The 22949-nt window shown below is 37.5% G+C and overlaps 1 protein-coding gene across 2 annotated transcripts in view; it reads right to left on the bottom strand.

Moving 5' to 3' along the window:
• Window positions 1–5227: 5227 nt before the first annotated feature.
• relt (RELT TNF receptor) overlaps window positions 5228–22949 on the bottom strand; it is a 37422-nt gene continuing 19700 nt past the window's right edge. For both annotated transcript variants that reach the window (XM_030153108.1, XM_030153109.1), the window contains exons 2-11: window positions 22575–22649; window positions 22305–22397; window positions 20780–20964; window positions 20358–20410; window positions 19184–19438; window positions 13629–13709; window positions 12345–12423; window positions 9998–10381; window positions 8602–8721; window positions 5228–7047 (exon numbers count right to left, since the gene is read on the bottom strand). In XM_030153108.1, coding sequence (XP_030008968.1) covers window positions 7044–7047; window positions 8602–8721; window positions 9998–10381; window positions 12345–12423; window positions 13629–13709; window positions 19184–19438; window positions 20358–20410; window positions 20780–20964; window positions 22305–22397; window positions 22575–22616 — 1296 coding nt within the window. In that variant the 5' untranslated portion in view covers window positions 22617–22649 and the 3' untranslated portion in view covers window positions 5228–7043. The remainder of the gene's footprint in view (window positions 7048–8601; window positions 8722–9997; window positions 10382–12344; window positions 12424–13628; window positions 13710–19183; window positions 19439–20357; window positions 20411–20779; window positions 20965–22304; window positions 22398–22574; window positions 22650–22949) is intronic.

Below are 22949 nucleotides of genomic sequence, written 5' to 3'. Positions count from 1 at the left end.
GTTGGATGGTCTCCTACCCATCACTCTGGTCTTTAGCTCCCTCCACAGATCCTCTAAATGATTTAGGTTAGGACTTTGACTGGGTCATGTCCTTGAACCACTACTGCACTACCTTGGTGGTATGCTTGGGGTCAGTGTCCTGCTAGGACATCCAATCAGGACCAGTCTAGAGTTTCTCAGCACTTTCACGCTGTCATCCAGGACGTTGATATAATTATGTTAAATTCATGATGCCTTGTAACTTCATGAGGTTTCCAGTGCCACTAGCAGAGAAGCATCCTAGTATTATAGGTTATAACCATAGTATTATGTTGCCACCAAAATAACCGAGGTATGAAGGTATCACAGACAACCATCCAGCCAGTATTGCACAAAGGAGTTTTCCATGGATGCAGACACAGGAAGATGGCATGACTCAGGATGAAACATCAGGAGGCTCATCTGGCATTTCCTAGAGCTCTTCTTAACTAAGATCCAAGCTTTTGGTCATCAATCCAGTGATTTGATGAAACAAAGATGGAGTTGTTTGGCCACATGGATGTTGACTGCATCTGAAGGAAGCAAGGAGAAGAACGCAAGCTGAACACAGCCCCAACCATCAAGCATGGTGGTGGCAACATAATGCTATGGGGTTGCTTTTCTGCTAGTGGCACCAGGAACCTCATCAAGATACAGGGCATCATGAAAAAGGAGGATTATATCAACATCCTGGATGACAATATGGAAGTGTCTGCTGAGAAACTCTAGACTGGTCCTGACTGGACGTCCCAGCAGGACACTGACCCCAAGCATACCATCAAGGTAGTGCAGTAGTGGTTCAAGGACATGACCCAGTCAAAGCTCTGACCTAAATCATATAGAGGATCTGTGGCGGGAGCCAAAGACTAGCATGATGGGTAGGAAACCATCCAACCGGACCCAGCTAGAGGCTTTGGTCCTGGAAGAGTGGACCAAAACCCCACAGGAGACAGAAGAGAACCTGTGGACACTTACAGGAACCATTATCAAGAACAAAGGCTATTCTACTGACTATTAAGAAAAGACATTGGACTTAGTAAACCTAGGGTATGAATAATTTTGAAAGTGGCATTTTTTGGAAATCCTCTAATAAAATACTCCTGAAATAAAGTATTTCTCCAAGTATCATTTGTTCTTATTTCCTCACTTGTGTATCACATATAAGTCACAAACAAACTTGACAAAACTCATTAATTTCATCACAAAAACAAAAAGTTACAAAAAATGGCAGGGGTATGAATAATTTTGAGGACGACTGTATGTGTGCCTTTTCCTTTTTTGGACAAACTTATGAAAAATGTAGCCCGGCTAAAATTTGCTTAGAGGTCTTATTTCTGTCTTTGTGCATAAGAAATCAATATAAGTGAATCCCCAAAGGAACTTTGTGTTGGTAAATGCAAGTTCTGCAAATGTACAGGATTTCAGTTCTGTTGCAACATGTTGATGGTCATATGAACTATGTTTTCAGGTCAAAAATGTCCAATTTCATCACAATTAATGCTATATTTTTATGTCACAAATGGCCAAGTTATATTTGAATTGAATTTACCTGAAAAACAAATATTCTATTCTTTTAGATTCCCCGGTTTTTCTTACAAGATTCTATACTACATATCACATGTTTTATTTTTACAGGTTGCAATATGGAGTATGGTGCTGATCCATCCTGCTTATGTTACGCCAATACATACATTAAAAATGTCACACGTCACTTTTTAAATCAACTGTTTTCTAATAATAAGCATTTTTATAAAAAAAAAAAGAACAATTCTATATTGTTATTTACTCTTTAGTAAGATGATAAACTATACAATAAATAATTATGATCCCAGTTTTTGCACAGGGATCATTTGTGGAAACGGTGACATGGCTGCCGAGCATCAGTATGATGGGATCTGTAACAACCATGTCACATCCGTCCACTGCCACATTTTGTGTTTTTGTGACAGCTGTTATTGTTTTAGATCCACAATACTAACATTTATGAATAAGAGGAGAATTAGCAATTGTAGTCTATAAGTTTATTCCTAATAAAGTACTGGTACTGACCAGAGCATCATGGGTAATGTCACATCCGTCCACCAGCAAAAGTTTTCACATACATGTACTATTCAAAATCCAGTATTTCTGAAAATACAGCTTCCACTGTCAAATAATATCAGTAGTCTGTGCACAAATATATTTGCATTATTTCAACACAGTTCTATGCATTTCTTACAACTTTTTTTTTTTTTTTACAAAAATGGCCCCTCATTTGACCCCCTAAGTAAATTTTAGCCGAGTCAAGTGTTGCAAGTATCAGTGATGTAAATATCTTCTATGGTCAATAGAGTTACAGTGATTTACAAATAAACTCTAAACTCTTTCAGACTTTAATGGATGCAATGATTCACAGTCACAATATAAAATGCTTAATGGACAGTTGCTGCGCCTGATTTTGGTCAATCTTATTATGAAGAGTGAATGGGAGCTGGTAGGTGTTCCACTGGGGCTGATCTGTTCTTCTTTTTAAAGCCAGTCATTAAAGAGAGTACTGTATTATGAGTTGCCAGTTCATTTTACAAAATGTGAAGAAACTATCACTGATATAATAAAGTTGTACACATCTTTATGTTATCTTATAGTATTTTTTTTTAATCATGTATACATTCTAGGTGTTATAATTGTCTTTTCATCCTATAATAGTGCTTGAAAAAAATTATATGTAGAGGATGTATAATTATTTGGATTTGGATTTAACATTTCTGATTGTCCTTGCTCCACTTAGTTACAGATCTTTTTGGTAAGACACCAAGTCAGGCCCAAACACCAGACTAGATGCATTTCAGGACATCACAGCAGCCAGGTTTTAGAAGATGATTCTCCTCTCCAGTGGGTAACAGAATGAGACAGCCAGTAGAAAGACAAATCAATAATTGGCAAAAAGGTTTTACAGTGTTAAATAGGTTGTAAAATCACAGTTAAAAAAAAAAAAAAAAGCACTCAAGGCAGAGACGAGACCAAGAAGTACAAAAAATAATCTTGAGACTGGTCTCAAAACCCGGGCCAATCTGGTGGACTACTGCAATACTAGTACTGCATGTCTTTTTTATATTAAATTAAATTTTAGGAGTACAGGGATTGGGAAAGAAAATAAAACAGCATATTTTTTACATTCTACACAGAACAGATCTGCACTCTGCTTTCTAGACATTCATAAATGTGCTGCTCTTTTGGGTTTTCAGGGTGATACAGGTTGTAATCCTGGACCAAAGTGTGAAAATGTAGTCAGGTTAGTGAATCATTTACTGAAAAGGAGAGATGTCTGTGTGCAATAAATTGAACTTCAGGCTACAGAGTTTCATGCTGCTTTTGAGGAGGTCGAATTGCAATATACTGTATTATATTGCATCAACACAATGAGAAGATTTGGAAGAAAAATCATTGAAGAATATCTTACCTACATGATGAATTTATGTTCAACTTGAGCACATTTTTGGCTCTGAAAGTTGTGTTAACAGCAAACTACTACCTAACAAGGTATCTAAGGCCAACTGAAAACAGGAATCCTTCCTACTCATCTGCATCCTTTCCACTCAGGAGGATGTGTGGAACTGTGTGAGAATGAATGATATTTACTTTTGTATAGTTCTTATTACAAGGTATGAAAGTCTGTATTTAACCCTTTCATGCATGAATTATGAGAACCTTAGTCAAGATTTTTTTTTTTTTTTTCTGGAGTGTTTTTATACCTCCTTAGGCATAAAAAAAATTGTGATCGAGTTTCTTTTTTTTTTCATGGAGTTACAAAAATGTCCACGCATTTAATTTTTTAAGTAAAGAAATATGTATTTAAAACCCAATATCAGAAAGTAAAATGAAAACAATGAAATAAAAACATTTTTAAGGCTGCTAATTTGATGTTTTCTCACATTTTAACATACTCTAATGCTAGTTATTACCTCATATAACACAGGTGTCAAACATGCGGCCCGGGGGCCAAATCTGGCCCGCCAAAGGGTCCAGTCCGGCCCTTGGGATGAATTTGCGAAATGCAAAAATTACACTGAAGATACTAACAATCCTTTTAGTTCAGGTTCCACATTCAGAACAATTCAATCTCAAGTGGGCAGGATTCAGTAAAATACGATCATAATAATCTATAAATACTCACAAATCCAAATGTCTCTCTTTGTAAATGTAAATATTTTCATGTATTTACACTAAAACAAAGTATAATTTCACAAAAAATGTGAATAACCTGAACAAATATGAACAACTTGAAACATTTTAAGAAAAGTAAGTACAATTTTAACAATATTCTGCCTGATAATAAATGTTTTGTGTATTTGTAGTGATCTGTAAGTTGTAATGAACATGTGTAAATGACAAACTGAGGCTTAATATTGTAACAGATTTACACTTAAACATGTTACTGCAGATCAGGTTTATCAAGAACAGCAAAGTTGTAGTAATGGTATGAATTGCAGTGTATTATGGGATGCTGCATAAGCGTCCTCTGCGTTGGCTCATATGGAACTAAAACAACAAAACCTATGAATATACAAGAGAACAACTGGAGAATGACTGTCCACTGTAGTGAACACAATGCATGAAAGGGTTTATGAAATTAAAAAGTTTATAAGTTTGCTGCATTTCTTGTAAAGTTCAGCATGGTTTTGTAATTTATATAGGTACTCCAACTCTGTTGTCTTTTGTTCATTGATGTTGTCTGGTAAGACACAATATATCTAATCAAGTCAAACTCATGTTGTGTTATCATGTATTTATCTGTTGACTTGTTTATCTGCCACTAGAGGGCGACACTGGCTCAAAAACAAGCCGAGCCTCCCATGATTTGATGGTTCGAGTCGATACTTTCTCATTCTTCCAGACTCACAAAACAACATATACACTATTGCCCGTAAAGTTGGAATAAAATGTTTTTACAGCATTTTATGAAATAACTGCGACATTGTGATTTAGTCTTCAGAGATAAAGTGTAACTGGGACTCAGTATGTAATCATTGCTCCTGGTCAAAGGTGATTACAGATGCGCAGAATAAAAACAGGATTATGATGTGTCTGAAAACAAAATTATTCCAACTTTATGAATGACAGTGTACATATATATTAACTTTGAGATGCACTTCCTGTATGAAATGTGCACTATTTTTCATAAATGCTCATTAAAAGCAATTGTATAAAACAGTAGCAAATGAGAGACCAATTAAAATACGCCTCTTCTTTATTTCCAGAGTAAAAACATCATACAGAAAAATATCATTATAAATGCAATCTAAAAAGTTGATGAGATGAATGCTTTTTTTTTAACCCTCTCTTTCTACCAGCAACACTTCAGCTTAAAAACACAATAACCCTAATAATAGTAAGAGTAGTAATAAAAACAGGTGAAATTAAAACATGTAACTGCTTCAGCCAATAAATACAGTCCTTCAGACATGATGTCATATTCTTCATAATAACATAATAAGAAAATATGAAAATGAGTAGCTAAAAACCTACCCTCTATGATTACAGTACACTCTTTAAAACTCTTGAGGATGTAAACTAAAACCAACGGAGCTGCATGACTTTGGGGCATCTTAACCACTAATCCTCTGCAGCCACTGCTTGGTTTATTTAATTAAACTATAAAACGCTACTGCATGAGTGTTCTGTGTCAAAGTGGTTTCTTACAGTCAATGCCACTGTGTAACAGGATTCTGGATGTGTGTTTGTTGTTGGTTCATAATTATAGTCGACCAGTGTAATGATTTTTTTTTCTGTTCTGTCGTATAACAAAATGAAAGACTGCAAAAAGCATCTGAAGGCTAAAAAGATGCATATACTGTTAATCAGCATTTCAGCTTTTAAGAATGTTAGTGACAGATTTACCAGTTGTTTACACAGTTGTGTAGTTGTCGTTGCCATTTCTTCTCCACTTCATACATGCTCAAGTTTAAAAAGCCAAGTAAGATCTTCTTTTTCTGTATACCCACCCATATTTACATATATACATCAATTTACACATTGATTCTACAAAAGTGATATCTACCTATTTATTTTGTTCAACCTAAATTCCAAAGAACAATTGTCATTTAGATATAATGTCGTAACAAAGCTGATATGGGACCCTCTTTGCTGTAAGAACATATTTTGGCCCCTGATCATCTCTCTACTTGGAAAAAAAAAAAAAAGTTTAAAATGTAGGCTAATTAATTCTGTTTGGTGTACATGAATGAATGTAATGTACTGTATATTTCTCAGGTTGTGAGATACTTCTATTAAGACTACATTCAACATTTTCAAGGTCTTAAACCCATGCTCATCTGCATCGTCTCTGTGAGCAGAAGCAAAGGGAGGAAAATCCCTCAGAAACATCAAAATTAAACAGGTTTGAATTACATTTTCCTTATAATACTTAAAGAGGTGGATAGAGTCGCACTGTTGTTTGTCTTCCTTTCAGTGTTTTGTCCTCCACTGTGGCCACAGAACACTATACATATTTTAACTGATATCTGCATGCATGTGTGTGTTTTGCCCTTCTCTCTCACTTTTGTTTTTTTTAAATGGAAGCACAAGCACAGGGGCTAAGAGTACATCTGTTTTCTTCTTCACCCTCCAGTCTCAGCTATATTGTAAATGAGGTTGCTCCTCAATATGTCTCTGTGTTTAAATAAAGAATGATTGAATGAATTCTTCATGTGGTTACTAATAATTGCTCATCACAAAGCCTGACTAGTAATGTCTTCATTCCATCCAATAGGTTATTCTAACACTTTCTATCTGGATTGTAGCAGAGAAGCAACAGTGCAGCAGGGCTGAAATGAGTGTAATGTCTACAACAATTAATCATGTATTAATAGAAACACTTATATTCCTCTTATCGCATAACTAGAAACAACTTCCAGTGGGAGGTGATTCTTGTGGTTTCTTGGTGTCAGTCATCTAAAGACACTCTCCCTGCCAGCTGCCAAGTCGCCGGTGGTTGATGAGGTCGTCTTCTGCGAGGTAGCGTTTTCATGCAGCTTCTTTCTGTCTCTTCACCTGAAAAAGATGGAAAAAATTACAGTGAGGTAGTAGGACCAGTAACAGGTGTACTGGATATTTAACCCATAAAGCCCCAAAAAACTTTTTGTGAATATAGAGAAAATAAATTTTTCTCTTCATTTAACATTTCTTAAGTGATTTATCACCATCTATTGTAATATTATCCTCCTTATTTTGAGTTTTTTCAGTGTAAATCATGTATTTTCCTATAATGAATTCACTGATCATGTAGATCACAGGTGTCAAACATGCGGCCCAGGGGCCAAATCTGGCCCGCCAAAGGTTCCATTCCGGCCCACGGGATGAAAGTGTAAAAAATTAACCTGAACAGTCCAGGTTGTCCAGATCATTTTGGTCCAGGTTCCACATACAGGCCAATGTGATCTCCAGTAAAAATAACAACACAATAACCCATAAATAATGACGACAAATTTTCTTTGTGAAAAATTATGTGGAAAAAAATTTAAGTAAAAAAATAAGATTACACTGTGAAAATATTTACATTTACAAAACTATTCTTTCACACTAAATTGCAAATAAATACATAAATAAAAACAAAGATGAACAACCCGAAATGTGCAATTTTCACAATATTCTGTCTGTTACTAAATGTTTTGTGCACAGATCCACTGTGATCTGTAGTTGTGTTAATAATAACAGATGTAATATTGTAGTAATTGTTCAAATTTTAGTTCCAAACTCCAAAATTTTAACAATATTCTGCCTGTTACCAAATGTTTATGTAACACTGTGTTTAATGTACATGTATAAATAATAAGTCTAGGCATAATATTGTTAAAATTGCACAAATTTTTCAAATGAAATTTCTGTCTTTTCAGGTTATTCACATCTTTTTTTGTAAAATGTAAATATAATTTTATAATTTAATTGGGGGTGTTTTTGTACTAAAATAACATGGAAAAACTTGGATCTGTCATTATTTATAGGGTATTAAGTCATTATTTTACTGGTCTGGCCCACTTGAGATCAAATTGGGCTAAATATGGCTCCTGAAAAAAAATGAGTTTGACACCCCTAATGTAGACATTCATAAAAGCTCAGATTAATGTTGAGGGTTATTATATCAGAAACAGAGAAAAGGGAAGAAAAAGTGACTTTTTCAGCAGAGATAGCAATAACTGAATATAAAAACAAGAATCTCCATCCACTGTCATTGATCCAACTCCATGGGTTTTACTGGTGAATCTATGTTATAGAAGATGACCATGTTTCCATATTCACTACGGTGCTTCTGAACATCCAAATGGGTTATATCTGATGACCATGAGAAGATGACAAACTGTATTTTACACCAAATATTTACATGTACTGATAGGATTAGTGGATCGACAAGTATTAAACAGTTTAGACTGGTAGATGGTTTTGGTCACCAGTGGCTGCTTGGGTCTTAAAGGGTTAAGAAAAGACTGAGCAGCTCATGTTATAATATGAACACTGACAGAAAAACACACTGAGCTTGTATCATTAGTAAACAATAGGAATGATCAGTCAGAAACAGAGGGGTATAACTGTGTAAATTAAAGGTCTTACCTCCTGATACCTGAAGAGAAAGGTGTCCCCCCAAACAGGGAGTTCCGCTGCTCCTGAGATGTCATCTTTGTAGTTTCAACAGTAACAGGCTTTTGCTCTGGAATCTGAGCAACTTGAAATCTGCCAATGCAAAGCATATAACATATAAGTAGGCTTTATTGCATGTTTTGTGTTTCCAGTGTAGTTATCAGTAGAGGGCCAGCATGACCTTCTGCACTGGCCTAAAGAATCAGAATCACTGGCCTACATTTACACCCTACATTTGTTCCATGAAGATGTATCAAATTATTCCCAATGGTCTATTCTCTTTATTTCGTAGCTTTTCTCTTGCTTCCAGTAGTGTATGTGTATGTTAGAGCGTTTGTCCAATCATATTTTAGCCTTCACGTGTTGCCGGGTAAAAGATATCTGCCTTGAGGTCTTCAGAATCAACAGTGTAGGAATCTGGAGCTTCAAATAAATGGAAATGAACCTGTTGCTTTAACCAATCAAATTTCATGTTGGCCACACGGGGGTGATCTAGCATGCGTACACTAATGTCGGCATTTTCACCTCATTGGACTAGATGTTCGACTAATAATAATAATAACGGATTGGATTTTATATAGCGCTTTTCTAGACACTCAAAGTGTCTAGATTGATCCATTATTCATTCGCTCTCACATTCTCCCTCTGGTGGTGGTAAACTACATATGTAGCCACAGTTGCCCTGGGGCAGACTGACAGAAGCGTGGCTGCCAATTCGCGCCTACAGCCCCTCCGACCACCACCAAACATTCATATGCATTCATACACCAGTGTGAGTGGCACTGGAGGCAAGGAGGGTGAAGTGTCTTGCCCAAGGACACAACGGACTGACTAGGATAGAGCGGGATTTGAACCGCCAACCCTTCGGTTATTGGACGACCCGCTCAACCTGAGCCATGGCTGCCCCCCTACTAGTCAGACCCCTACTAGTCACAAGTCCACCATGGCTGACAGAGGAGAAGATATGATCACAAACATAATAAAAATAAGCAGTAGTTTTGGTGAGTGTAATTCATTTTATTACCGTTGTTATGTTTGTGACATTATATGGAGTAAATATTGATAATTATGCTGAGATGATGTATGTGGTGCATCTGTGGCTGTAGTGAAAGGAGATCTGCTGAATTGTGTTCGTTGGGTTTCTTGCTTTAGTAATAGCATTCATTCTCTGCCGTTGCATTGCGTTTTTTGAATAGTATTGATATTAAAAGGTAGATTCAGTTCAGAAATACCCAGCCACCGATGACTATACAACATGAAATTCTGTTGAGAGGCCAGGTCATATGTATGCTGTATGTTTCAAATGGAATTATGAAATGTATCCAATATATTTTCATAGTATGTTTCAACATCCATGCTCAGTTCTCACCTCCCCACAGAGAGCACCGTCAGCTCTCCATCCTTCCTCTCCTTCACTTCACTCCCTTCCTTTTTTTCCTGTACAGTATTTGGCACAACAGCTTGTGTACGGTGTGTGTCAACACACACTCCACCCAGCAAGGGGCTCTTCTGCTGATCGGTGGAGGTGTCGAGGGAGGGCAGGATGAGGGTCTGCGGAGGCTTCAGGGGATCTTTGAAGGAATCCAGAGGAGGGATGAGGACAGGGGGCCATTTTCTCTGGGAGCATCGGGAGCACCTGTAGCCGTGTTTGGGAGCCAGGCCCGAAAGGCCAGAGATGGTGTGGAGATGGGACTGATGGGGACAGAGCCTTGGGAGGGAACGGAAAGGGGACAGAGGAGACAGCATCGGGAACCTGTGAGACAAGGCAACAGAGGAGACGAAAGAACAACTGATCAGATACAAATGTCACTTATACAGTCAACAAAGATAACCAGTGCTCAATTAAATGTAGACAGACTGCCAAGTGCCTTCTCTGGGGGATATGTTATGTATTTTTTCTATACTGTAAGGCCTAAATCAAACTGCTTTTATGTGCTGCAAAGTGTTTTGAACTGGATTGTATGGAACTGAATTGAATTGAAATTTAGAACTAATAGAAAAATAACCATTTTATGTTGAGGAACACCTAATAGAATGCACATTGAATCATGAAATGTGGCTATATAAACAAAAACAATAAATTATATTTTTATAGAATATTTTGAATGTTTTAGCTGCAATCACTATAGAAATGTGGACCTCTTAAGTAAAACCATTAATCACAAAGCAAGACCACTGGCGCCTGTCTTGGTCAATGCCTCAAGTTGTCTCAAATGTTTGTTGCTAAGCAACAGACTGTAGTTGGAGGATAAGGACATTCTGTAAGTTTTCCAAAAGCTCCAAATATTGATTGTTCCATAGGCCCCACTAAGTTTCAGTCTGTAAATATAAATCAAACCGAAAAGTAAATTCTAAAGTTTTAAATCTCTCAGCGTTGCAAACATGTTGGGTTGATGGCTCTGCACACATAGTGGACCCATGTGCTCTGCAGCTATGTAGCCGCCCATTGTCCTTTTGTGCAGATATATGAATGCAGCTGTTCGTCCTGGCCTGTGTTATACTAGCCACTGGTTGACCTGCAGTGACTCCAAATAAACTCTGCAGAATCTCCCACCATACACAGGGTTTCAAAGCTTTCCAGAAAAGTGGGTGAAAGCCATGTGTGTGTGTATGTGTCTGAATATTCTCGAACCCACAGCTCACATGTTACAGCACATTGCCAGAGGCCCCTGAGACCGTGCTCTATTGTTGAAGTAGCACACATACTGGGGTGAACTAGATCTAGTTACTCTGATATATATACATATATATATATACACATATATATATATATATATATATATATATATATATATACTTATACATATATATACATATATATATATATATATATATATATATATATATATATATATATATATATATATATATATATATATATATATATATATATATATATATAAAATGCGATAACTTCAAAAGGACTTTTCTGACTCTTTAGGGAAAGCTGGGTCAGGGCAGAAGTAAAGAATGGACAGCTGTATCCTTTACTAATTCCTAATGTTTATTTTATTGCTGCCCTTCTAATGATTGCTGAGCAAAGGTTTTGCTCAGTGTGGTAGCCTGTGGTGTGAAGCAGCATGTTACTGGATTTGTTAGATTTACTTATGATTATGTGAGCAACTTAAACGGCCACAACTTACAACCCAACATCCAACCACAGCTACCGTTGGTCATGTAAATCATGTGATTTCAAACTATGTGACAACCATTGAGCTTAGTGACAGACAGGGTGTTCAAGCCTCATGACTCAACACAGAGCAGTTACAACTGTGTGAAATATTCAATCCAGACATGTGGGAGTGAGTCACTGCTAAGAACCAGCACATTTCACAAACATAAACAGCCTGATGTTTGTCACTTTAAAATGTGATTTGTACATTCCCAATGCACAGTGGGTATTATTATACTGAGGAAGCATATTTGATTTATAGCGGTACAAAACCACAGATGTATTTTCTAGTTCATCTAGGCAATAGCAAGGCAAGATTTACCAACCCTCTGTTTCTGCAATATTTTCTCTGCCTGAACATCCTGCAATACACAAACATTTACCCAGAGACAGGGATTTATTGCTGGAGCATCTAGCCAAGAGCCTGCCTTTTAAAATTTTCCTCTCCAAAATATTGCCTTCCTCTGTGATCACCCTGACCTTGAGCAGCATGAGTGACCTAAAGTAAATGTAATGATTTGACTGAGTGTGTTTATTCTCATACTTGATTGACGATCCTTTATTCATAGCCATCTGTTTGCTCTCGTACTCGAGCAGCAGTTCCTCCAGCGCAGCAGCATTTTCTGAGCAAAAAACAAATACAAACATTTATTTTATTAAAAGTCATCATATTTGCCTCTCCAATAAGCTCTTTATAGGATTTGCAGTGAGTTTAGGCCAATGCTGTATAGTAACAAAGTAATAATAATACTTCACTACTGTACTCAATTACGTTTTGGGAGAATTTGTACTTTACTGAGTATTTTTCATTCTGTTTACTTTCACTTTTACTTCACTACATTTCTTAACTCAATTGCATTCTCCTATTTCGATACATTTTGTATGCACATGTTCGTTACTCATTACAAAAAATAAATTAAAGAATATTTGGTGTTTTCACTGCTGAGATTAGTGACTGCAACAAAGTCAGGGAGCTGATTTGTCATTGGACCTAATCAAATAACGCACATGACGGTCCACACTCAACCTGTCGGTGATTTGTTGATGTGAGGGGGAGTTGAATAAAGCTCTGCCATAAAACAGGTTGGTATTATGTCAGTGACCTAAGACTTTGGATTCCTTGTTTCTGTAGTGTAATGTAGGCTTCATGTTTTGAGGTGTCACATAAGCTGCATAGTTTTTTCTTTTTTTTGTTTTCAAAATTCTGACATTTATAATAACAGCAGTAGCCTCTACTCCTGTTTAGGTTTTTGAAACCTTGTTTTTCAAGAGTGTGACGTTGGCATTATTTTCAATATTTTGAGTGCATGTCTTATACTTTACCATGTTTTAAAATCCTGGATAAACTTTATAATATTCAAAATTCTGATTGCTTTTGGTTGCTATTAACATTTACTTGTACTTTTCCTTCCATTACTTGAGTACATTTAATTATAGATTACTTGATATGGTTAAGTACAGCAAATAGTAGATACTTTAAAACTTTAACTTGAGTAGCATTTCAGTTGGTGATTTGAACTTCTACCAAAGTCATTTTTTTGTAAGGTACTTGTACTTCTACTCATTCGTGACTTTCCAGTACTTAACACAACACTGGTTTAGACAAACTAGAAAGTAACCAACTGACTAAAACCCTAGATCACTTGGGTATAGAAAGACAAAGAAAAAAAAGGAGAAGAAATGAGGACAGTCTGAGTTTGCAGTAATGGAAACGCATGTTTATCTGCCTGTGACGTACTATGGTGACACTGAGCTCTCCTGTTCCCTCTAAAGCCACAACAGATGCAATGGCACTGACCACCAGATCATGAGTGGTATTTAAACTTACCTTTCTTCTCAGTAATAAGGCGGACCAGAACACTGATGGTGTCTTCATTAAGGTCGTCAGATATGTAGGGACAACCGTTACCTAAAGCACAGCAGACAGATGAAAGAGATATACTTAACATAAATGGAGAATCTAACACTAACATTGTCTGATATGTTAACGCTCATTCTTAAGCAATATTACATGGGTTTGCAATAGTATCAGACACAGAGAAAGCATTTTAACTGGCATAATATTATTACAACTACATATATTTGTTCTACTGAATGTGGTGGACCTTTATTGTCAATTTTCTACTATGATGTATTTTCCTTAACATTTATCCTGTAAGTAAACTAATTCAGTCGATTCTCTCCATATAGTCAAATGCTATTTTAATAGGCTGTGTTTGTATGTTTTTCAGGTTTCATTGTTAGCTTCTAGTTTAGCTTTTAGTCTCCTGTCTTTTTCTATCAGTTTAAAGATACAATGGGACAAAATAAGGGGATACATTGTCCAACTTTCCTAGCCAGCGCAGTTCACACAGTGCATGTCGCTGCTAGGATATCGTGTCACAGGACACGATGGGACTGATAAGGATGGATGTGGATGACTGAGCAGCAAAGAATAGACATGCCTCCATGGCAACCCCCCGACCATCCCATAATAGCACAGTGAGGCAGCTGAGAAGAGAGTGATGAGGGTATGCGGGATCCAGAATAGCTCAGTCAGCGATCACGCTCCATTCAACGCTGCTGAAGCACACAGAGCCCAGTGTGTGTACGTTCATGATATTATGTGTGTGTGCGATGTGTGCCGTACCTTTGTAGTACCAGGTGACGGCATGTATTAGTGTATATGAACAAAATGTGATTATGTAGATGTATTTGTGCTTATGTGTCTGTATCTGTGAGTGTCTTTCTTGCATAAGAGGTGTTAAGCTATTGTAAGGACCTAACAATGGCTCTGTCCATACAGAGGCTGTCACTACATGAGGATAACAGCATCTATTTCACAGCGTGGCGCCCATTTGTTTCTATTTATTGCCTCAACCGAGTCATGCCCTTGTGCTCAATGTTTCCGCGTTAGGCACGTCAAGTCACTGCTCATCAACTTTTTCCTCTAGATAAGTTGAACTTTGCGATAACTGACAGTATGTGCAACATGCAGCAACTAAATTTTACCTTTGGTGTTACGTTGACCTTCCAGCAGAGCATGCTGGGTGTCATGCAGCAGAAACACAAGCTTTCAGATGCGACCGCAGCCCTGAATGTTTCTGTGCGTTGACTGTCCTTTGGCTTTCCTGTCTATGTTTGCCAATAAGTCAGGTATTTTCTCTGCACAGTCAGAGTTAGGTCTGCAGAGTCTGATTTTAGCCTTGCCGAGGTAAGCCTGGCCTTGCTGTAATTCATCCCCCAGGGTGTTCCCCATGACTGGAGATGATGCTAAAAGTGCTGTAGTAAGTCTAACCTGGGTGAAGTCACAACTACAGTAAAGAGAGGACACTGCAACAAGGACGGTTATGTAACAACGTGAGAACTTATGGAGACAAGTTTTCCCATACAGCATCAGAGTCAGACACTATCTTCTGATTGCTGACTTGTGCTTCTTCACCTCTTGTTCTTAATCTATTTGACACTAATTTATCTGTCTATCACACATAAACACTGATAGCTACTCCTTGCATCAATTCATCATCTGTCCTTATGGAGGTCACTGAGAAAAAGTGAAAAAATGTTCTGAATTGCCTGCAGTTTATATGAATAACATGATCGTTCATCATTTGCTGAATAAAGACAGATTTTGTTACCCCTCGCCCCAAGGGGAGGCAAGGGGGTTTGTGTTTGGTTCAGTTTGTTTGCTTGTTAACACTCTGGCAGCAAAACTATTGGTTGAATTCATACCAAATTTGCTTTAAACATTGCCAGTGACCGAGAATAGATGTCATTATATTTTGGGAAAAATAGGTCAAAGTTACAAATTTTTATGAATTTCTTTAATCTTTTTATTTCCCATTTACTTATAATAGGTGAAATTTCACATGCCTGTAGCAGCAAAACTATTGGTTGAATTCATACCAAATTGGGTTTATAGAACGCCAGAGACCCAGAATGGATCTCGTTACATTTTGGGAACAATAGGTCAAAGTTAAAAAATTTTATGTTTTTGTAAAATCTTCCCATTTTCTTATATTGGGTGGAATATCAGAACCAGAATCAGATTTATTGCCAAGTAATTTTTACATTACAATGAATTTGTCTTAGTTCTGTTGGTGCAAGCAGTTAAAAGAAGCAGATCTCAATAATAAAAATAAGAAGAAGAATATAGAAAAACAGAAGTGTTTGCCTTCAGAAGTGAAAAAGAGAAAAGGTATTATATACATATATACACTAACATATGTGCTGAAAATTGTGGTTTCCTTTATGTGAGAGGGTCAGGGTTTGTTGTGCCTGGCACCACTTGTTTGTATTTTGTCTCATTTGGCATTGAGCTCGTTGAAAATGTGGGCAATTCAGAAGCGCATATAAATGTGCGACTGTTAAATGCGTAACTTTATTAAATTTTCTGCTCTACAGTCAAGTGTAATTTATAGTATTTTTTTAAAACCTTTAAATAGATAAATTCAGCTCTGAATGTCATATTTAGGGACTTCATGCTCAAAACAGGTCAGGAAAACAGAGGACAGAACGACAGAAAGCAAATCCAGAGTACAGAGAGGAGAGGTTAGAGGAGGAGAGAGAAAGAGGAGACAAAAACCATGAGGTGAGAACCAATTGAATTATTGATCTGGCTGGGAAAGGAGAGATGGATGGATAGTGTCATGTTCAGACAAGAAGTGGGGGATGTGTTAGAAAGCCAAGAAATCAGCTGAATGGAGAGAAGACAGGCTAGATAAAGAGACATGTGGGGTGGGGTGGGGGACTCAGGGAGTTTCCCTTTGGTGCAGGAACATCTTAAGTTTCAAAACAAAACAGTGAGAGAGAGACTCAATGGCAATGCTGAAAACACAAGACACAGTTCCATTTTAGATTCTAGCAAAGATGAGTCCTAGGGGATATATGAAAGTGGATAAACATTGTACTTTATCATCTAATTTATTGGATTTCTTAGGAAATCTATCTGGCACAAACTTAGCTGAATGGGTCAAAGAAATACCCTGCTCTCATCTCTAACATATGCATGAAGAGGCATAAAAGAAACAAGTTATGTGTCTGTAATGTTAGGAAAGGATACCTACATCCTCTGGGAGCTCAAAGCGATGAGCATCGCTCTCCCTGTAATTAAAACACACTACTGAGGAGGTCTACGGTCTGCTGAAACCTGTGTGTGAGTAACTGAAGGAGGAGTTAGAGGTCAAGCCAGACCAGCTCCACAACGATAAAATAAAACCCACAATAAGTAGATGTTCACTTCAGCTATAATTTCATAGCTCCAGTTCAGAGTTTGATCTGTCATCTTTGCATAGTTAATGCAATGTTAAAACTGACACTACTTTGTTCTCAATTTTAATCTGACTGACGGACACAAAAGGCGCCAAAGTAACAGGTGTTCACTCCTGACGTCTGTACTCAAAACCCTGAGTCTATGTACGACAGTGTGATAGTCACTCAGCTGTCCTCTGAGCCTCGCAACATCAGGTGAGTGAGGGAAAAGCCAGCTTAGCCTTAGCCTTAAACCTGTTTATGCTTACGCACAAATGACACTAACAGCCAGTCATGTGCATGGTCTGTGTGCCAGAGTGGCGTGCAACTGATATACTGAGAATAAAACTGGATAAAACTGAGTGACAGTTGTTTGTCTTTGTGTAATATGTGTTAAACAGGCTAGATGCCAGTTACAAAATAGTTTTTTCACTATATTTAACATTTTTTTAAGTGATTTATCACCATTTATTATTATATTATCCTCTGTATTTTGTGTTTTTACTGTAAAAATCATTCATTTTCCAATATTTAATTCACTGATCATGTAGTTGTTCATAAAAGCTCAAATTATAGTTGAGGGTTATTATATCAGAAAGAGAGAAAACTGAAGAAAAAGTGACTTTTTCAGCAAAATATATCACTAACTTAACATAAACCAAGTGTGTCCATCCACTGTCAGTGATCCAACTCTGGGTTTTGCTGGTGAATCAATGCTGTAGAAGATGATGGTGTTTCCATGTTCACTATGGAGCCTCTGAACGTCCAAATGGGTCATATCTGATGACCATGAAAAGATGACAAACTGTATTTTACACCAACTATTTACATGGATTGATAGGATATGTGGATCAACAGGTATTAAATAGTTTAGATCAGTAGATGGTTTAGGTCTTTATGGGTTAATCGATACTCACTGGCATAATTTTGCAACCTGTGTCACTGAATGGCCCACTTTTTAAAATAAACAACTTAGTGACCCACTAGGACTTGTAGTGTTTGCTTATTCCCTATGACTCGTAGGCTAAGGCTAAGTTGTAATTTATCAAAATGTCCCGTTACTGTGGAAAGTTTTCCAGGAAGTCCACAGGTTTTAGTCCACTGCTTTTCTGCAATGCTATATAAGACATAATAGTACCCCGTGAGACTTCAGGGTATAGGCTGTTGTTGTTGCCTGAGAACCGGACAAGTACGGAACATCACGTACAATAGAAGCATAAAAGAAATATGGGTGTACCTCTTATATTGTGTAGACAACACTGAGGGGCTATACAGAAAGAAAGAAAGACATAAACGATCTATTGTTTGCTCTGGGGTCTTCTTCGATAGAGAGGCTTGATTTAAGATAGGAAGTATTTCTATTTGGGCCACAAGGTAGAAAAGTAGTTAATTATTCCGTGTCTAGGAGTATTTCTCAGGGGCAACATGACAATACAGTGTTACAAAGGAGAGGAATAAAAAAGCACTTTTGTTACTCTCTGACTACAAACCACAGAGAACGGGTGTGGCAGCGGAACATTTACTTCTTTGCCTGATCCCTTAGTGTTTACCTTTGTATCTACGTGTGTGAAAATGATATACTACTTCATCTTCCCCCTCGATTTCTAATTCGTAGTATCAACTGTTTTTTTTTTTTTTTGTGCTACCCATCTTTCCGCTCCATTTCTTTTTACTTTTTTCTGTGTTTACCCAAGTCATTTTGTTTCTCTGACGTCATTTGGGTGAGTGGGCTGATGGGAATGCTTTTTTTTCCCCTTTTCAAATCGGAAAATTACAAGAATAACAATGTACGCTTAGGAAAACACGGCGTCCATGACATGTATTGACCCCCGGAGGGTCAAAGTTCAAAACAGCTGAGATTAAAAGATGGCCATGTGGAGTTGCGTGCAGTCACATCACAGAGAATCACAGACTGCCCTCTGGGCCTGGCCTGGCTTGGCCTTTACACTTGACCACATTGTGTGCATGAGTGTGGCTAATTTACTGTTTTTGTCGATCCTTATATACAAAACATGACAACAACCGGAATTGAAATGTTTGTACCAGAAATCAAACCACACCCGTCTCCTTAGTTTCTATCTTTTGCTCTATTTCCTGTCATTTACTTTCTTCTCTCTCTTGGGTTTTTTTTCTTGTCTTTCTCCACATTCTCACCTTCTTTCTGTGGTGTGGCTGTTTCTTCGTCTCCTCCCTCCTTCTCAGCTGTGCAGCGGTATCCCTTCTTCTTTAGGATGTTGCAGATGAGGATGCCCAGCAGGCCCATTACGCAGAAGATTGGTACCAAAGCAAAGACAGCGTATTCTGCTGTTTTCTCTTCTGCACTGCGTACAACTGTGCCATTCACTGGTCCTCCGGTACCACTGGATGTACCTTTACCCACTGTACGGACCGTCCTAACATGCACAGGGGCTGAAATAAACAAGCGAAGGAAGACAATTAAATTAAAAAGATTAATATGTAAAAGTAGAGATATTTTCTTATGTGGGTGCTTCTATGAAACTAGGTTTATTCTGGTACCAGGCACTTTGCCAGCTTTTTAGACCCAATAAAAGAGAAATGTAGACATATTTCCCCCAGGATGTACCTAATGATGACCTCAGATAAATGCCCCCCAAAAAATTATACTCTTGCTTTGAGCCATCTCAAAATTAACTACTTTTTAATAAAATATTAGGGCCAAAAATAGGACCAAAATTGGGACAGGAAAAGCTACCTAGGTGTCAGTGCATTTGATCTGGAAAATGTGGCTTGAAAGGGTCTTATATACAGCTATAAATAAAGACACAGTGTTAAATTTGACAATCCTAATGGTTTTTCTAATCCAGACACACAGGTTTTTCATGAATCTCAGTCTCATTCCAGGTTTCGTGTGTAACCCATCGTGTCCACACGTGTTACATGCAGAACCTGCCCATTTAAAAACAAATAAATTGTGAGTAATTTTGCAACAGCGGTCATTTTTGTGAAACACTCTGCTTTGCATAATTACCTCGATTCCTAAAATGTACCTGTGAGAGAATAAAAAGACATTCCTTAAAAATAGTAGCGAGTAATTTTTGTGTCCTTTTTATTGTGTTACATGCAGATTTTTGTATAAAAAAATTTATAAAAAAAATATAAAAATTGTGTTTTAACTGAAAAATAGTTTCTCTTTTATCTCAGTAAATACTTGTTTTTAAAATAGACCCAGAGTGGTTGCAAACTTGCTTCATAACATTAGTCTAGATCTGGTTTGAATTTCTAGCCCCTTTGTCCTGTTTTTAGGGACCAGTTTCATAGAAGCACCCATGTTGAGTTGAGTTGTGGGAGTCCAATGTAAGGTCATTACTTTTAACACAGGGACTTTGGGTGGACGCTTCTGCAGTGGCTGTGGAGTACAACCTGCAAGAAGAAGAAAAAGAGAGAAAAGCAGAAGAGGGAAGAACATAATTAGAGAGATCAACAGAGGAAAAATGTGGCAGAATTCATACGTGGGACAAAGAAAGGGTGACTCTGCAGTTTTAGCCTGTGGTATTTAATGTTCTATGGTACATGTGGTAAATGACGTAGTGTGTGTGTGCAAAACTGAGTGCATCAATTTGGGTGTTTTCTTGTTTTCTCAACACAAAATGACCAAATAAAACTTTATAAGCTGCATTTTGAATATGTTTGGATGCCCGCAGTTGGAATAAACTGTGGGTGGGTGAGCAGACAGACAGGTGGGATGACGACAGAAGCATGGAAACTGTGTGACAGATCGGCCTTTCTTACCCGGGCAGGCAGTCGCCACAGACAGCATCAGAGGTCGCAGTGCCAGGAGTCGCAACGTTTCGGCCAATCAGCTTACAGGAGGCGTGTGGACGGCAGAGTTCAGAGTCAAATGTGTTTGAAAAGGTTCCAGGTGGACACAGCTGGCATTGCACTTCCTCTGTTGGACCCTGGATTTGACCACAAGCCTGTAAAGGAAAAAAAAAGGCATGTCTAAACTCCAATAAAGAAACACATGATTCCTCTTCCTCCTCAGATTCTGACACAATGAGCTGAAATGAAGTCAGCTGTCATCTAAGAACAGCAGAATAATAATTAATGACACTGGGATTTACTACAACAACATAATTGCAACAAAAGGGACTAATGAGAACCCTGGTTATAAAGTCAAATAACAGAATTAAAGCTGATGACCACAGGCACATATAAATCATAAGTTCAGACATAAATTGAAATTAAGTTTCCATTCAGAAATTGCTCTGTTGAGTCTCTAAAGCAGCTGATGACATTATATTAGATTAGACTTTATTGATCCCACAATGGGGTAATTTACTGGTCAAAGGCAACAACAGAATAAAGTGCAAGGAAAAAGTGCATGCATAAAGAGTGTAAAAAGACAGACAATACAAAAATAATAAGTGGGGCCAGGCACAACAAACTTCGCCCCTCACACATATTTCACCCATTATAAGTAAATGGGAAGGATTTTAAAAATTCAATAAAAATTTGAACTTTGACCTACTGTTCACAAAATGTAATAAGATCCATGCTGCGTCACTGGCAATCTATAACGTCAGTTTGGTAGGATTTCAACCAATAGTTTTGTTGCTACAGACATGTGAAATTTTGCCCATTATAAGTAATTGGGAAAAAAAAAGATTTTAAAAATTCATAAAAAATTGTAACTTTGACCTACTTTTCCCAAAATACATTTACATCTATTGTGGGTCACTGGCAATCTATAAACCAAATTTGGTAGGAATTCACCTGACAGCTTTGCTGCTACACACATTAGAAATTTCACCTATTATAATAAGTAAATGGAGAAAAAAAGATTTTAGAAATTCATTAAAAATTTCAACTTTGACCAACTTTTCCCAAAATGTAATGAGATCTATTGTGGGTCACTGGCAATTTATAAACCATATCTGGTATGAATTCAACCAATAATTTTGCTGCTAGAGTGTTAACAAACAAACAAACAAACCGAACCAAAAACAATACCCCTTGCCTCCCCTTCAGGGGGTGAGGTAATAATAATAGTAGTAATAAAACTCTTTAGGCTAACCCACTATTTGGTTATGGCAAACATAAACATTCTTGTGTCTTTAAGATGCCTGTAACTCTACTTCAGAAGGTGATGAGAGATGCATGCTTTGCTTGTGTGACCATAAAAGAACCGATTACATGATACCACCTCTGAATTATTGAACAGAGTTTGATAAAGAAGCAATTTTATCCCATTAACCGTTTATATAATTAGGCTGATGCTCTGTCAGGGTTTCCTTTGATCCTTTCTGTGCCTCACCTTCGAAGGCTCCTGACCAGCAGGGCATTGCAGACACACACAACCCTCTCCCCACCGACACTGCACCGCTGCAGTCCCACCACAGCCAAACACCTGGAAGACAAACACACACAAATGCACATGAGCCACTGGAGTCTGCTCATAAACGGACTACATTCACTTTGTAAATCAACTATAAGTAGAATAAATAAATGTTAGACACCACAAGTAACAGTTTTGTACTTTTGTAGGTGCACACATTTTTAGCACAATAGATATAAGCGTATTTACCGTGAGAAGGACGAGAGCTGAGCAGCAAAGGTGGTTCTTCATCTTCTTCAATGTATTCTTCTATGTACATATGATCTGAAGGAGACAAAAGACAGAATCATATTTAACTTTGTCATAGCTGTTTGCACAGTTGACCTGAGGAGTCATTAACCTTGTTCTCATAACACAGATAATGAGTACAACATACAGTAGATCCTTTCTATCATTACTACATGTTCAAAGCCAGACTTCATTCAGTCACAAACACACAAATATGGTCCATAAACATGCCAACACACAACAGCATTCACGTGGCATAAAACACCTGAGTCATTTTTGTGACTTATCCCATACGCTGTGACTCGACTCTCGCAGTTTTAAGCACCGTAAATAGCA

The sequence above is a fragment of the Sphaeramia orbicularis genome, chromosome 13, assembly GCF_902148855.1.
Source record: "Sphaeramia orbicularis chromosome 13, fSphaOr1.1, whole genome shotgun sequence".
NCBI classification, from domain to species: Eukaryota; Metazoa; Chordata; class Actinopteri; order Kurtiformes; family Apogonidae; genus Sphaeramia; species Sphaeramia orbicularis.
This window is presented reverse-complemented; position numbering and strand designations above follow the sequence as displayed.